The sequence below is a fragment of the Pollicipes pollicipes genome, unplaced genomic scaffold (genome assembly GCF_011947565.3).
Source record: "Pollicipes pollicipes isolate AB1234 unplaced genomic scaffold, Ppol_2.1 Scaffold_4295;HRSCAF=5057_pilon_pilon_pilon, whole genome shotgun sequence".
NCBI lineage: Eukaryota > Metazoa > Arthropoda > Thecostraca > Pollicipedomorpha > Pollicipedidae > Pollicipes > Pollicipes pollicipes.
The window spans coordinates 23,337,151-23,354,650 of NW_023596461.1; the positions used below are offsets into that span (position 1 = coordinate 23,337,151).

Here is a 17,500-nt window from a genome sequence, read left to right on the forward strand (position 1 = left end):
GCGGACAGCTGGCGAGGCGGTTCAGAATATGGCGACTTGACCGTGATTTTGGACAACATAGGTCTGGTACGATGGGACTAGTCCAGTCACAGTACTGTATATCAACATGAATTCAGTCTGCACACGCAAACCCCAAGGCATAGCCCCTATAGCGGTTGAACAGCTTTTGGAACGTCGCTGATATTGCAGTCAATTGCGCAGCAATAACGGCAATATGATTTGAAAATTTATATTATTTAAAACTGTCCCAGGTTGGGTTATGCATGTGCAACGTGACTTGCTCATCTGTGACTTTCGTTTCCTTATCCTACTTTGCTATGAGTTGGTAACCGATCATTTCCATTTTGAGTTAATCCTTATTAAGAGATTCGAAATATGATATTTGCACAGCATTACATTTAACAGTAATTAGAGTATAAAAACGGAAAGCTTTGCGTACTTCCACAAACGGCATCGTACTCGCCGTAGTCATGGTCCGTAAAAACGATTTTACAACTTTTTCCTCTTTTTCCAACTCAGTACTTCATCAAAGGTCGTAAATAGCACCATGCACGTCATAACTCAGGGGTTTTCCAAGACTGCGCTCCTGTCTCCTTACTCAGCTTTAGTGCCCGTCCATCACGCTTTTCTCAAGACTTGTTCGACTTTTCAGGGGTATTATTAGCCCAGTCCGGTTATATTTCATTGACAGGTGGACTTTAAGCAATTGCCGAAATGTCCGATAACAAACTTTACACGCAGACACAACGATGAACTACAAAGGTCATTTAGTTACCTTTGGAGGTATTTTGAAGGTTAGTAACAAGCACAAAGCATGAAAACATGCCTAAGACTTCAACACATTCGCCACCAAGTTGTACGCACTTACGAAGCCATTCCCTTCATGTCCTGAACGTCGCATCGAGTTCTCCTGTACTGTATCCCCAAGCGCGCGGGGCACGAGCCATTCCAGCTCCTCGGCGGTGAGGAACTGCTCTTCTCACGATGGTTTCCTGAGTTTCGGGAACAGGAAAAATTCGGCAGTGGCCAAGCCAAGCGAAAAGGCCGTGTGCTGGTTCGTGGAGACTTCGGATCTTCTTAAAGATATGGACGACTCGTGGCCGTCTCGTGGGATGTATGAGGTGTCGTGTCGTGATAGAGCTGAAATTTAGGGTCCAGCTTGGACAGTCCTTTATTGGTCACGACTCTGAGGATCAGTCTTCAGAGATCAAACGTACCTCGCAGGGCAAAGCACGTCATCCATGGAAGGAAGTCGATGCTGGCAGTACCATCTGTGTCGCATAAAACCGTATTTACATAACCCTCCCATCCGCGCGCCTTAGGCCTGGGTTGAGGTAGGGCTCTCTCGCCGGCTTTCCTCTGTTTCTTGGTCTCGGTTTTGATCAATGGGTCGCAGAAATTTTCCATGTCTCATCATCAGTGACTATCGAGCCCCTGAGTTATGGACAGCAAGACTCATACCGAACGATTATTTCATGTGAAGCCTCCGCGCGTGCATTCTTTCGTTCCTGTGCTTGAGGCAGTGTGGCACCCGCCAGCAGCTCAAACTCGAGGACCCCAGCTGTTTCAGCACTCGTCTTATTGTGGCCTTGCTGTTGCTGATGCAATTGAAGATGTTTTGAAGGCTATTTCTCCGGTCCCCGGAGACCAGCTCCTCCACTCGGCGCTCGATGTCCGCCGTGCGCGCACGCTTCGGCGCTCGCTTACGTCTGTCCTGTCCTGGGTCCTGCTGGTTTGCCACTCTGAAACTGTCCTATCCGACGACGTATAGCCCGCAAAGACAGGGCACGAGGCATGACTGTGAAATGCACTAACTGATCTTTAAAACGGTTAGCTCATTTCAAAATCCCACACATTTGCGGAACTTTAGTACATGTGCTGCAGATCTTACCCCAGCTGGAGACGCTGGAGTCTCGGGGGCGGTCGAGATACCATTAACTTTTAAGTATAAGAATTGCTGCACATCTGTATCCAGATCGATATCGATCGATCCCTGCACATCCGTTATCTTTTTCTGAAGCTGGAAGACACATATTTGGTTCTAGGCCTTTATTTGAGGAGCGTTGTTTTAGTTCTAGAAGCTTAAAAATAGTTTTCCTTTCGATGTGGCTGATGCCTGATGCCCAGTTCTTTCGATCCTTATAAAAATTGTAAATACTCAATGCAGGTCACCGAAACCCTTCGGCTTGTCATTGGGCAACATTTGGCACACAACGGTGTTTTGGGGAATGGAGACGATAAAGGGAATATTCGCATCTGAAGATATTAAAGCAAGCATCAGATGTGATGAAACAATCTAACATACAACTAATGGTACAATTTTTGTGGAAAAGACTGCTCTAGACAACACAATTTCTCTGCCTCGCCAACATATTCCTTAATACGACATGGTTTGATTGCATCGCCGTAGCTTGCATAACATTAATTGCGAACCAAATAACGCCCGTTATGTCTGGAAATAGTGCTCACGAACGCTAGATATGAACGACTCGAAAATACCGTTTTGTGAGTATTTCACGTTCTTCTTGGCCTTGATCACCGCATGGACAATGAAATGACAGGGTTTGAATGGCGTTTTTTTGGTTCCATAGATGCCGGGGTGACCTTCAAATAGTCTGCAAGTAGTGGTCTACACATTTTCGCGGGCATGTAACTCAAAAACTAAATTGATTTGGATCTTGAGAATGGCAGGGCTGTGAACTGCGCCAAATGATCATCAAGACGCCCATTTCAGTTAAAAACCCTGTACAAATGTGGAACGCTCCTTTTCAAGCCTGAATAGCTGCAACGTTCGTGACGTTTGAACAAGGATTTTGATACCTGATAATCGTGGAAAGTAGTTTCCGAACCTTCCATTCGGCATAAGTCACCGCGCTCATCCGGCTCAGCCGCCCGTACTTCGTACAGCCTCGGCGCGACGCCGTATGCCGGGTGTGTGGATGCGAAGGCTCAAGTGATTGATCGTTTTTGTATGCTTTTATGGGCAGTTTCTGCACAGATTCGGACATTTTGTGCATCTAAATAGGCCTAGTTTTTTAATGTGGGTGTCTTGGTTAACCTTGTGTAATCGTGACTAAGAGAACACAACAGAAACGTCGAAGTTCCTCAAGTTCACCAGTGCTTGTTTGACATCGTCGTTTGCCTGGTACATACTGGGATATTGGGGGAAAACTATTCCTAGCATAAAAGCTCCCTGCTAGAAACACCAATATTCAGCCTCATCTCCGGATCCGCCTGTGCGCCGGCCCTAAACAGATGCGATCGCAATCAAAAGAGCAGGAAATGAAGAGGCAGATGACACTCTCACAAATCCGTCCTGGCCACATCGAAGGACATGCATATGAACGCCTGCCGCAGCCTGCGGAGACCGATGCCCGTTCCGCAGGGAATCAGCGGGCGGCAAAAAGACTCCGCGGGAACGCAATGTCGCAAATCAGGTCATCACCGCACCTCGCTGCGCATATGCACACTCAGATGTCGTCTAGGATATGGGCTCCGTCAAGAGCTGGTCCAGCTGAAAGCTCCTGCACTCTGAAGCGCGGCGAGCGGCCCACGACAGCCCCGGCGGCGGGTCCCCGGCAGGGGGAGGCGGGTCGCCGCTGCTGCTCACCCGTCACCTCTGATGGGACGTCACAACACCCATCAGCCGCTCCCTGAACCCCAGCGACATACCACCAAGCGGCACAGGACTCCAACACGAACGGCATACAACGTCGGGGAAATGTTCATGTCGAAGCACAGGGCACAAATTGGATCTTCCATGAAGATGAAGTTAGCACTGCTGACACGAAACGCACCACCTTCCTCAAGTTTGTTAGTGCATCACGCCCCCGCCACCTGAGTACTGCACTTGTGCACAAGCTCAAAAGCACGCCCGGTATCACACTCTGCACAGGCCAACCAGTGCACTGTACACATTCCTTAGCGCATTACTTACACTCATGGTGGTGAAGGCGTACGAGTTGTGCGACGGCTTCCGCTTCATGCTGCGCGTCTGCTGCCACTTCTTTTTGAACTGCTGCAGCACCTGCCGGAGGAGAGAGGACGGTAGTGGCGACAGGGAGAGCACACCTGATCGATAGTCAAGGCACATTTGTATTACACTCTGTGGGTCCCAGCTGCACCAAGCAACCACTCAGGGCTGTGCTCGTAATGACTCCCCTGCCCCTGGGTAAGCGAACGACTAGCGTTTGTCTCCCTTGTTGATGAAGTGAACGCGGCGCAAATCGTCGCGCTCTTTAAATGACCACTGTTCACTGCGGAGGTCGTGCTGGCGCCCTGGGGCCAAGGCGCAGCGGAGCAAAAGCTTGGCTTCATTCATCTCCCTGATAAAGGGAGTGGTTCACTGTGCATGACATTTTGGAAAAAATATGACCAGATCGCAGCACGCAAAGAGACGTGCGATACCACATCCTTAATAGATCTCACCGGGCAGGCTTCTTATGATCTTTGGAGAAAGAGGAAGCTCATCAGCTTTAAGTCACTGAGCATCAGTTCAAGTGATGTCTGATTGGCGAACCACAGCACAGGTAGGATTAATCAATTATTCATTTTTCTCCTTCTCCTTCTCTTTCTCTCTCTCTCTCTCTCTCTCTCTCTCTCTCTCTCTCTCTCTCTCTCTCTCTCTCTCTCTCTCTCTCTCTCTCTCTCTCTCTCTCTCTCTCTCTCTCTCTCTCTCTCTCTCTCTCTCTCTCTCTCTCTCTCTCTCTCTCTCTCTCTCTCTCTCTCTCTCTCTCTCTCTCTCTCTCTCTCTCTCTCTCTCTCTCTCTCTCTCCTCCTCCTCCTCCTTCCTCCTCCTCCCTCCTCCTCCTCCCTCCCTCCCTCCCTCCTCACCTCCCTCCCTCCCTCCCCTCCCCCCCCTTGCTCTCTCCCCCACTCTCTCCCTCTGCCTTCCCTCTTCACGTTTTCGAGAATTTATATGGCCCATGACTGTGGGAGAGGCAGGCTGCATAACGGAAGAACACGGCTACACTGAACCACATATTAATAAGAGCCCGTCAGTGGTTGAAACTTCTGGCATGTCCAGCCAGGTTAACAGGGCACGCCTTGCGTGCCTAGGCTTGCCAGCACGTCATCACTTTTTCCAGGATTGTATCATTACGTAGCATTAAATGATACGGCAAATCAGTGGAGGAAAAGTCTTTTAAGCGTGCAATCTACGCGAGCCGTGCATAATCGGTCACATAATTTTGAAGCGCGACGCAAATGATCTCAACAAAGCACTGGTCCCTCTTTTAATACTATTCTAGGTCAATGGCAGCTGAAGTAAGCTATAAGATTGCATTCCATTTAGAAAGGGAGTCCGTACAATCCCGTAAGTGACTAGTATTCCCGGAAAAGCTCATCGGGCCTTTCAGGTCACGTCTTCCATGGGTTAAGGCCAAACTCTGCGTCCCGCGCTCGAAGTCGTTCAGTTCGGGACATAATGCATTCAGGATCTATCCCAAGCATATCGTAAACGATGGCGTCACACGGAGGCTGGACAGACTGCGATCGGCTGTTGGATAATACAGGCCACCGCGGTACGCTCGCCGACCGCGGCCGACCGCGCCATACACACATGTTTGTAACGGGCTGGCCAAATGCGCAAAACTGTAAACCAACAAATGAAGCAAGGCCGCTTTCACCGTAGGATACCCATATGCCGCCGATTAGTTAAGGAATGTGGTGTTGCCACAAGCAGCGTTCAAACAGTTAAACCATTTGCTATTCCTGGTCTGTTAAGATGTAAGATGGGCGCAATGCTATCAGACACAATATTTTGACCATCGGCGTTGAAATATCGTGATTAGTATAAGTGTGACATTATGCTCAGTGCGACAGTTACGCCTTTCGCACAGTTTTGCTATTCACTGTTTCCTATCTTATTTGTATTTGACATTTACTCTTTGGCGGAACCGGACAGCCGCCAGTTCACACAGTTCAATTACATTTGGTCCCTTTCTGGCCGCCTTTAGATGTAAGCTGGTCTTTTCAAAGATACATGTTTTCCCAGCTGCACCAGGGTGATGTAATTACACTGCATTCTTGTCACGAGTTCCAGGCGGCAGACTTGGCGTTCCCTGGAGCAGCATTTCTCGCAAGATGAGTCTTCCTGCAGTGGCACTGCACAAAATGCCGACGGAAATAGTGTACCGCTCGCTAGACATCGGCCGTGGACACGGTGACCCCGCCACCCGTGGCCCGACTCGATGACCCGACCACCTCTGACCAGACAGAACGACCTCAACACCCGCGGCCCGACACGGTGACCCCGCCGCCCGTGACTCAACTTGATGACCCGACCACCTCTGACGCGACAGGATGGCCCATCCACTCGAAACCTGACACAGTGATCTCACCTCACGCACCTCAGTGACTCCAAATGATGGCTTGTCATTCGTGACCTGACGTGATGACCCCACCGCTCATACCCGACATGATCCCTGCCATCTGTTGCCTGATGACCAGGATTCCGTCCATCTGCCACCGAGCACGGATGACCCCGCCACCACTATCCGACATGATCCGGTGACTAGTGACCGGACCAGACCCTGCTACCCCCGGCCAGAGAGAATGACTCCGCCGGCCGTCACCTGACATGACCCCGGTGAGCCGCGATCGATCCATGCCGACACCCGCCGCCAGTTCGGTGACCCGACCTTGTGGACAGGGGCGTTGACCTCGAGCCCGGGTGACACTGGCGAAGTAATGGAGATAAACGGGCATCCAGTCGGCCATGCGAGACACCCCTGGAGCTATAGATGAGTCGGTGATATCTAAGCCGGAATTGATGTTCCCATAATTGGAAGCATTTGTTCATCGCAGATCACCGTAAGTGGCACCTCGGAATCCCCGCAGCACTGAAATTTGCGATAGATGGTTAGCTTGCACCCCGTTCGATCAGCGTGTATTGCATGTAAATTACGTTACTTACAGGGCATCAAATGCAACGCATAAGCGGACGTACATTGTAAAGATGACTCCTCTGCCACAAAAGGTCTCGAAAATAGTGATAATGACAAGTATGAGAAAACACTCAGTATGTTTTCGGCGACACCGATTTTGAAGAAGTGTGCGAGTGTACGTATGGTGCTACAAGATGCAAGGCTACGCTGTATTGTAACTGCTACAATTTTACAGCTGTCTGCGATAGGAGGCCAGAAAGGAAAACATGTTCCAATTACATGACTGGTTTGGGGAAAGTACTTTTCTCCATGAGCTACATCACCTTGCGACTAGAACCGATCAGATAAGTTTATGACTGGCTGGCAGGTGCACTTGCAAGCCTTGAGACTCTTGTGCGCATTCACCGCAGTAAACGCTGCAAGTTCTTTGTAAACTTTAGTCCCTGTAATGGAAAACAAACAAGTTCACTGCCTTCACTTTACTGACTTCACAGGCTGAGTAATCTAATGGACACCCATATGAAATGGGTAACGGGTTAGGTTGCGCGCAGATTTTGCGAAAATTACGGGTATAGGTAGGGGTACGGACATGAGGTTTGCGAAATATCTGGTAGATACTCAAGACATACTACACAATGTGTTTGTACTAAATGGGTTTATTCACACTACTTTTGGACTGCGTAGTGCAAAACGACAGGTTTGGGTCTGAATGTTCTTGAAACGGTTCCATTATTTACAACTTAAGTTCTGGGAAATGTAAACGGCTGGGTAACAGGTTCATTTGAAATGCGTCACTTCGGGGGTCAAATTGCGTCAAATTGACCCCCCCCCCCCCCCGAAGGTGTTTTCAGAATAGCTTCCGAACGGCGTGGCGTAACGCCGCCAAATTTTACATAGCTGTAGACAATCGAATAGCAGATCGTTTGGCATCAGAAATTTAAATGTACTTTGTAAGGTTACTGACCGAGGGCAGGTCAAAGTCAGACCATGGGTTCAGCGAGGGCAATTCCTAGAGAATCCTTCAATCTGATCCAACAACGGAAGTGTTAGACGAAGCCATACATCTCTGAGATGCTTTTTTAGGCAACCCAACAGTTGAATGAGCAAAGTAAATGACCTAAGGTCAGGTGTGAAGGTCACCCCAAGGTCAAAACCAACCTGTTTTATTACTCTAGGGCTCGCTGTATGGGATAGTTTCTAGTGCTCATTTCGAATTTATTGATGGCAGGAACCGCATTATACATCTTCCATGGACTTCTCAGAGGTCAGAATAGGCCATTGACCTAAAATGACCCAGGTAAACATTTTGTTTTAGGAATATACTGCCTAGCGTAATCTTTGTCGCTTTGTCAAATGCAAAACTCAGAGCAATCTCGTATGATTTTGGTCACCCTGACCTTCAAAAGTTCAAACAAGGTCACTGACCTGGAATGAGACTGTCACCTTTTTCTTAGAAACGGTTATCCAGGATCTGGGTGCACTTTGGAGACCAACCTGGAACTTTACCTTGTTTTACCTTTTTTGACCCGAAGGTCATAACGCTAAGAATCTGAAACTTTGACCTAAGTGAGTTCACGTACAGGTCAACACACCCTATAAATTTGGTGTCTCTAGCCTGCTTAGTTCCCGAGATCTCAGCTGGGGGTCAAATTGACTCCCCCACTCCACACCCCCCTCCCCCACCCGGACGAAGGGTATCTAGCCTGCCACCCGGGCGCGTGTTAACTCCCAGAGTCCGTATTTATCAATCCTTATCACAACGATACCCGCTATTTTAGCAGCTTCTCTTGAATTATTTGTCCACGCGCATTGCTTAGAGATTAGTATGAGAGTACCACACCCCTCGAGTGGAGCAGAACACGATCTCCGCCCGGCACGTAGCCGACATCAGTCTTGTTGCCGTCAGCAACTGTTCACACAACTGGTGTTTAAAAGGGATTGTAGCAGTAAAAAATCACCTGGGCATCGTAAACCGTTTACGACTTCTGGCTTATACGACATATTGTTTATCATGTTTTCGCTATTTACGTGAAGCCTTGGTATGCAATACAGCGAGTTTAACAGCTAAACAAGGAAATGCAAATTGCCAGTAGTCAGTTTGGCGCTGGATTAACGTGCTGGTACGTTTTCAGCGGAGCTACATTTATCGATCTCAGAATATATTTTGTATGCAAAGCGGGACTTTTTATATAGAACTCATTCCAAATTCTACGGAGATACTATGTCTAGCAAACAGACACATGAATCGCTCAGGAGCGTTGGATGCAGGCGGCGTATTACTGTTTGCTTCGCTGCTATGTGGAGCAAGGCGGGCTTTGGGGGCTATTTCGTTCAATGATCATTTAATGTCGGCTATGTTTTTTCTGTGCACGTCCCTGTGATTGCTGCGTGCTTATAAATAAGGACGAGGTCAGTTTATAGGAGTTTGTTTTGTCGCGCTTGCGCCATGCATACCACCGATTATTTCTAAAAGAGTTTCGGAAAGTTTCAGCAGGAAGAGATCTGATATCATAAGTCTCCACAACGTGTAATCATACTTATTGCTAGCCAACTGCAATTTTCTCTAACATAAGCGCATCTACAAACCTGGTCTAAAATACCTGCAAAACATTACAGACGAACGCGTTCATAAGCGATATGTCGTTAGAGACTAAAGGGTAAAAACCTTAATTATTTGAACAGCCTCGCACTATGATGCCTCGTGAAATCTTCAATGTTTAAATTATGCTGCACATTTCGAGGCTGACGAGATGCCCATCTAACTGACGTATTTCACTAATTTCTGGAAACATGAAATCTACAGCATCTTTTGTTAATTCCGGTCCATGCAACTGAATCGAAAAGCGACAACTACGCCGCATATCGAGAAGACCGCATTTGCGTAAAATCGAGCCCTTTAAAAGCAGCTGAAATTCTTGCTGCATTTAAAAGATTCGTTCAGTGTCAGATGTCAATCTTTGAAGACGTTCCGTGGCAATCCGTTTCCGTTGCGGACACGGCCGCAGACGTGCGAATTCCATCAATGCAGCCCTCCCCACCACCCGGATGGAGCGCGCGGGGGCCTGTCCGCCAACCCGATTACTCTCCGCAGGCCAGATTAATCTGCCGTTATGCGCGCGTTTTCAGAGCGGCCATTAACAGGCGCCTAATTTTCCGGCCGCCACGCTCTGCCGTGAAGGGTCGGCGCATTCCAGCCGATTAATTATGGCGCCTAATGCGGCCACTCTGCTCGGGTAAGCGGAGCCGAATAGCGAGCTAAGTGGATTCGCGACAGCTGATGTGTTTCGGGGCTGCGCCAAATGCGCCGAAGCGGACGTCCCGCGGCCAGGGAGCGGAAGGCACCGGGACGCGGGAGATGCCCTCGGCACGTCCCGCTGGGGCCAGGGAGCCGTGCCCACCGAGACGCGTCGCCCCTAAGGTCGTCCGTGTGTCGCGCTCTCGGCTGGGGTACCGGACGGCTGAGGAGAATTCGCGGACGCCGGGCGGATCTCCTTACAGGAGATCCTCAGGTTTTGTCGTCGCTACGATAGATACAACTGCCTGAAGAACACGCAAGCTGGTTGCGTTGGATCCGATCAGGTATTCCATTTAGAGAACAGTGGTAGAGCAGTTTCATGTAACGATTGAGACGAAGCACAAGCGCCGCCAATGTGACACTTGTTCGAATTTGCGTCCTCCGCCCTGTGTTCAGGTATGTTCAAACCAACACATCAGATGAAGATGATAGTCTGAACACAAATTCCACTCGCGAAAGTCTGAACACAAATTCCACGCGCGAAGCAATGGAAGGCTTACCTCTCCGTTAATGAAGCAAAACAGGAGGGCCACGCAGAATCCCTGGAATACAGAACTGTTGTTAGAACAAGTGCAGAACAATCACATCGCAACAAAGCAGCGGTGGGGTACCCACCACAATGGGCGCATGAAAACATTATATGCATTTGTTGGTAAACGCGCATACACGAAAGGGTCTGGTATTGCCGCTGAGCTATTTGCTATCAGGTACCAGGCTGAAAAGCCAGCAATACAGCACTAAACACACATGAAGTGCATGCTTGTCTTCTAGTATGCTGACTAGAGCAGAAGGTGTCCACATGCTGCGCAAAATGCACACTTTTTTTACAAATCTCGCGACCGCATGATGTCGATAGAAAGCGACATTGTTTTTGTATCAAGTTGGGTTCAGCTGATTCAGTCAGTTCAGTATCGCTCCAAGGCTCGAAAGTTCGAATCTATTTCGAAGAAAGGAACCAACAATATTCATCGTGTCACTTATTTAAAAAAAGACATATTAAGCCTAACGCGCTTGGTAAGTCCACAAATGCTCCTTCGTTGCTAACGTGTCCACCATCAACTGGCCAATCCTTAGTGGAGCTACCTGCTATGCATACCACCTGTTCCAACAGCCTGGTACCCACACCGTACCGCTGCACTAGCCTGGGTCCACGGACCACGGCCATGGTTGGCTCGGTTCGGCTTGTACAGACATCGGCCTTCAAAGTATTCAACAAAAGGCCGGCATGGTCCAGCATGGTCAGCCAAAACGCCGCCTCATAACGACGGCACTGATTCAACCTGCTGACGGTTCACAATCATTGCATCGTGGTGCTACTTATCAGCCGCTTCTCTCCTCGCTACGAGTCTGTGTATTTCAGTAGCTGAGCATATTGCACCAGGGCGGCGTATGCTTGCTGGCAGTGAGTCGCCAGGCCGTCTCGCCGGTGACGACACCGCCCCCCGCCAGCTCCGACCCCCCCCCCCCCCCCCCCCGCCCCCCGGTTATTTCCGAGCCAGTCGTGTATTACAGCTGTAAGAGGCTGTCCATAAATTACGGTACGCGCGTAGGAGGGGGGGGGGGGGGGAGGGGGAAGTCGAGGAGGGAGCAACAGAGGAGGGAGCGAAGGGTTAGGTTACATAAGTTAAGCTCGGGTGCGGTTAGAATAATGATGCATCTTTTTAAAAAGCAAATTAAACTCTTAAAGGCAGATGCTGGTGGCTTGCTTTGATGTCAAGGAACACAACCGTTATTTTTTTGGCATCCATAGCTCAATCAGGGGGACAAACATACGTAACTTCTTTGGGCGTTGCACTTGACGCAGCGTATCCAGGGGAAGGGGATAGATAAACATCGCCGAGCGTAACCAGTGCGTTTACAAAGGAAGGAAAGTTTAAGATTATGAAAAACGCTCTGCGTACTTAATAGACAGCCAGTAAGGTCATTTATTTCTCGGAGCGCATAATTGCTCGGGCTGTTAGCGGCGCCACACCCTGACGGAAACCGCGGCCAGTGGCGAGTTTCCTGAAAGGTCACAGGCTCGCGTGCCGACAACCCCATAATGAAACGCTCAGCGGTTTTCAGAGACCCCACCAGCTTCTTCGGCTACTAGCGTGACTCTGACCTGCTCGTTATCCACACGCCTCGTCGTGCTCAAAGCTGGCTCATCTTGCACTCACGCTCGCGGCGGGACGGCCGGGCGCATCGCTCCGGGTCTCTCACGCTCGCGGCGGGACGGCCGGGCGCATCGCTCCGGGTCTCTCACGCTCGCGGCGGGACGGCCGGGCGCATCGCTCCGGGTCTCTCACGCTCGCGGCGGGACGGCCGGGCGCATCGCTCAGGGTCTCTCACGCTCGCGGCGGGACGGCCGGGCGCATCGCTCTGGGTCTCTCACGCTCGCGGCGGGACGGCCGGGCGCATCGCTCAGGGTCTCTCACGCTCGCGGCGGGACGGCCGGGCGCATCGCTCAGGGTCTCTCACGCTCGCGGCGGGCCGCAGGGGCCTTGACGTCGAATACGGATTTTCGGCCGACCGCCTATATCGATCAGCCATGTCTAATGCAGGCACGCGGAGCGCAGCTTACGAGGTCAATCTGCCCCGCGCGCCATTACTGGCCGCGCCACCACGCTGGGCGGCGGCGGGGCTGCACACATGGCCAGCATAATTAGGTGCAGATCCGCGGACGGCTCAGGGATAACGAGCTAGCCGCGAGACGCGCGTCGGCATGCTACGTCAGAAGAGCTGCGTCCGCTAGCGCCGCGGCAGGTTTGTCGTCGCGCACGTCCAAACCCCTCACAGCTATCAGCTGCCTGACGCGATTTCTCAAAGCCGCGTCGAGAAAGTGCAGTGTCAACGAACCACATTCACCGCAGCCGAAAGCTGCTGCCTTCGCTCCAGCGGCCCGGGCGCTGTCGACGGTGCGAGGGGAAGGGGAGGGGAATGTCGTCGGCTGCCGGATGCATTCTCGGTCTAATGCGGGCGTCACCACACCGGCGCGTCGCTCACCACCCGCTGGTGCTGGCCTGTACCCACCACGTGTCGGACCGAGCTCGCTGTCCGCAGTAATTGGTGCTCAACGGGCGTCCTGGGAGGCCGGTAGTCACTCGAAGAAGTTCGCAGGGTAAGTGGAACGAGACGGCAGAACGCCCCCGCCAGCCAAGACCACACTCTCTCTCTCTCTCTCTCTCTCTCTCTCTCTCTCTCTCTCTCTCTCTCTCTCTCTCTCTCTCTCTCTCTCTCTCTCTCTCTCTCTCTCTCTCTCTCTCTCTCTCTCTCTCTCTCTCTCTCTCTCTCTCTCTCTCTCTCTCTCTCTCTCTCTCTCTCTCCTCTCTCTCTCTCTCTCTCTCTCTCTCTCTCTCTCTCTCTCTCTCTCTCTCTCTCTCTCTCTCTCTCTCTCTCTCTCTCTCTCTCTCTCTCTCTCTCTCTCTCTCTCTCTCTCTCTCTCTCTCTCTCTCTCTCTCTCTCTCTCTCTCTCTCTCTCTCTCTCTCTCTCTCTCTCTCTCTCTTTCTTTCATTTCTTTCTCTACCATGAAAACAGCACATACAACTAGCAGCACCTACATCACGTCAGCGCACAAATCTCGAATGTGCGTCCAGAAGCTGAGAACCAACTTCGATTCGCACTTATGGCTTCTGAGCCGCGGTGCTAAACGAGCCACGTGGCTCAGCGCGGGAAGTTAATGCCGTTCCAACGGCTGTGTTACGCTCAACTGACTTGCGTCGAATCATGTCGGAGCCCAGCCTAGCCCCGGTGCCGCGGGGGCCGCAGTAGCCTCAGAAGAGCGCTCCCAGAGATGGCGGCTGACGCGAGGCGGCGGAGACGGTGACGCCCCGTCGGCATGGTAACCCCCCCCCCCCCTCTCCCCCTCCCCCTCCGTGATCGCACCGTGGATGTGTGGTGTGAGATGGAATCAGGAGGATTGGTCGGCTGAGGCGACAGGGTCGGGAGGATGCTACCAAAGAGAAGACTGCGTGGCTCTGGGGAGGAGAAATCCTCTTCAGCAAACGTGCATTGGTTAAGTCTTGCCGCGATTTTAAGACAGCGTAATGAAAGCATGAATACGATACGGTTCAGATGTCAGCCAACTCTTAAGCAGGGGACGCAGGCCAGCAAAACTTCACCTCTGTAGGATCCGAATGGCGACTAAGTTGGGGATAACTATTCCAATATACCCCGCAGGCTACCGCAGCTGATAGGAAAATGCCTTCTATTGCTGCGCCTGCCTGTGCTGCCGCCTGGTGGTTACCGGAGCAAGCAACAGCCGGCGCAGACGGAACCCCGGGAGCGTCCGTGGACTGGACCGAGCTGAATCCGTGGGCTGGACCGAGCTGACGTCCGTGGACTGGACCGAGCTGACGTCCGTAGACTGGACTGAGCTGACGTCCGTTGACTGAACCGGACTGACGTCCGTGGATTGTACCGAGGTGGCGTCCGCGGACCTCCACATTTTTTTCGGAACGTACACCTGTACCGGTATAACACTGCAAAGCAGTTTTTCCAGGTTGGAGGAGGCTGATACCCATTTAATTTTGGTTAGTTACCTCCGGTCTACTCCCTTGGGTCAAATCTAAATTGTAGAACGTTGGGGACTTACCCCTCTCCCCACCTTGGTTTTCACATCACTGGCCCTCCTTTCTCGCCTTGAGCGATTTGCTGAGAGTCTGGCGATCAGTGGCGGAATAATCAGGTCTTGCCCCTTCCCAACTCGAAATGGCACCTAGCTGGTTATGATTGTATTGCATATAAGAAAATCTGTATTTGACCAGACGGTAGTGAACAAGTCATTCCCCTTATCCGGCAGCGCCGATTTCCACAAGGCTCATCCGACGCTCGCCGCTTACAAATCGCCGGTCATAATAAAAACGCAGACCATATTTTTAGCCGCAGCCACTACGCATCGCATACAGACCAGCTACAAAACCGTGAGGTACCGATGTTGAAATACCAGCAGGGTGGACGGATGATAATTTCGATCACAGGTCGTTCTCCGAAAACTCGTTACATCTAGCGTATCTCAAACTACACGGCTTAAATTCACTTAAGATTATTCGACCATACTTCGTTCTCCGAAAACTCGTTACATCTTTCGTATCCAAGACTACATGGCTTAAATTAACTTCACTTAGAGGCCTTCGCGGGTAAGGCTTCTCATTCCCGATGTACCTCTTGCCTTAAGGGCTGCACGCATACTCATCCGCTGACCATTTCTAATAAGTTCACACACCCGCTACCTATCCATATGCGTAAGTCCTGCTTTTGAGTTCTAATTTCTGTTCTACTTTTTAACAGATTCTGCTGGCACTTAAGTTCTGATCAACGGAACAACTTCAGGAAAGTTTACGCCTTAATTGATTTGATTGTGCTATTAGCTCGAACAAGAGCGTGAAAGAAACTAATTTTGACTAAAAAGAAGTACGAGCAGCAGCATGTTGTAGCATTACGTGAAGTATTTTCCTGTAATTACGCAAACTATCTTATCCGTATCCGTACCCATATCGAACATTCTTTTAAAAACTGCAGCCCAGCCTATTCGTTACCTATGCCAGATGGGTATTCATGGGCTTACCCAAGCAATGAAGTCATCTTCCGTTACCAACTCCTATGACTAAAGCAGAAGAGACTTCGATCGCAACATAGGACGCTCAATTTAAATAGTGGCCGAATTTAGTGGAAAAACATGACATTCTTTTCCGCACATTGTTAAAACTCTGGTACTGAGCTCGGTTCCACCAACGAGTATTGCAGAAAATCTTCATAAGAAATAAAGAGGAATGTCGTGCTTTTTGAAGAGGCTGTAAACAAGACCGCAAGCACCGCGAAATCCACGTGGTTCGAAATTTGTGCACGATTTGCCTTCACTGCCGGCGTGACTTTACCACAACGACCCGTGCAGTCCGCTTGAGCGTCCTCCAGCATCACGGTCGCTCAACACGACCCTGCCAGCCACAGCACGCGCGAGACGCTGCTTTGAACGCCACAGCACGCTGCCATCCCAGCGCCAGAGCGTTCTCGCCATCCTGGCCTTCCACATCGATTTCCGGCTTGCTCCGGAAGCCGTGAAGCTGACTTCCGGGTAAGCCAGAAGATGCCCCGGCGCTTGGCGCCCCGGCACCACGAAGATGTCAGGAACCCTGCAGCTCCCGATGTCCGCTCCTACTGCTCCTATCTGCTCCTACCCGCTACCGACGTCCGCTTCCGCCCGCCGCAGAGAGGTCCCGCGGCGCGTCGGCGCACCAGACCGCGACTAATCTGTGTCGAGCTGGCGACCGGCGCGCCGCTCCCGCCCGCCTCGGAGAGGCCCTGCAGCTGCCGAGGTCCGCTCCCGCCCGCCCCGGAGAGGCCCTGCAGCTGCCGACGTCCGCTCCCGCCCGCCTCGGAGAGGCCCTGCAGCTGCCGAGGTCCGCTCCCGCCCGCCTCGGAGAGGCCCTGCAGCTGCCGAGGTCCGCTCCCGCCCGCCTCGGAGAGGCCCTGCAGCTGCCGACGTCCGCTCCCGCCCGCCTCGGAGAGGCCCTGCAGCTGCCGACGTCCGCTCCCGCCCACCCCAGAGAGGTCCTGCAGCTGCCTACGCCTGCTCCAGCCCGCCGCGGAGATGTCCTGCAGCTGCCGGGGTCCGCTCCCGCCCGCCCCGGCGAGGTCCTGCAGCTGCCGGGGTCCGCTCCCGCCCGCCCCGGCGAGGTCCTGCAGCTGCCGAGCTCCGCTCCCGCCCGCCGCGGATATATCCCGCGGCGCGTCGGCGCACCAGACCGCGACTAATCTGCGTCGGGCCGGCGGCCGGCGCGCCGCTCCAACCACGGAGCCTGATGCGGACGACACGAGCAGATCAAGATAGGCGGCGGGGCGCTGCGGGGCCGCCCCTGGAGGCGGCGGCGCGTCGGCGGCGACGTGACGTAACGCACGAGCCGAGCTGTTGTGTTGGTGGCGGGCGACGGTAAAATCAGGGTTGGCGCCGCGTTGGGCGGTACACGTTTTCCTGAGCTCACATCCGACAGGGGGTTTACAGCTTGTGTCCATTTCGGCGGGAGAAGTAGCCTGAGTGAGGTGCTTGTGTCACCTCGCAAGACACGTGGACTTTAAGTTGGCCTCTGAGATAGCAAGCGGGGTTCGAGGCGCAAGCATAGCGGAGGAAACTTTGAACGCTTTTGTACGGTCGAGCTCACCAGTCCTTTCAAACGTCTAACATTAACACGCGCCCTGGGTGGCCGGCTAAATACCCTTCGCTCGGGAGGGAGGGGGTCAATTTTAATCCCCCCCCCGTGTGATCTCGGGAACTAAGAAGCCTAGAGACACCAAATTTACAGGGCGTGTTGAACTGTACGTGAACTCACTTAGGTCAAAGTT

General features: G+C 52.0%; 1 protein-coding gene across 1 annotated transcript in view; it reads right to left on the bottom strand.

Annotated features, from left to right (window-relative positions):
* Positions 1–17,500, bottom strand: part of LOC119096559 (calcitonin receptor) — a 151,871-nt gene that overhangs the window by 7,225 nt on the left and 127,146 nt on the right. The window contains exons 12-13 of the mRNA XM_037219464.1: positions 10,683–10,724; positions 3,938–4,027 (exon numbers count right to left, since the gene is read on the bottom strand). Coding sequence (XP_037075359.1) covers positions 3,938–4,027; positions 10,683–10,724 — 132 coding nt within the window. The remainder of the gene's footprint in view (positions 1–3,937; positions 4,028–10,682; positions 10,725–17,500) is intronic.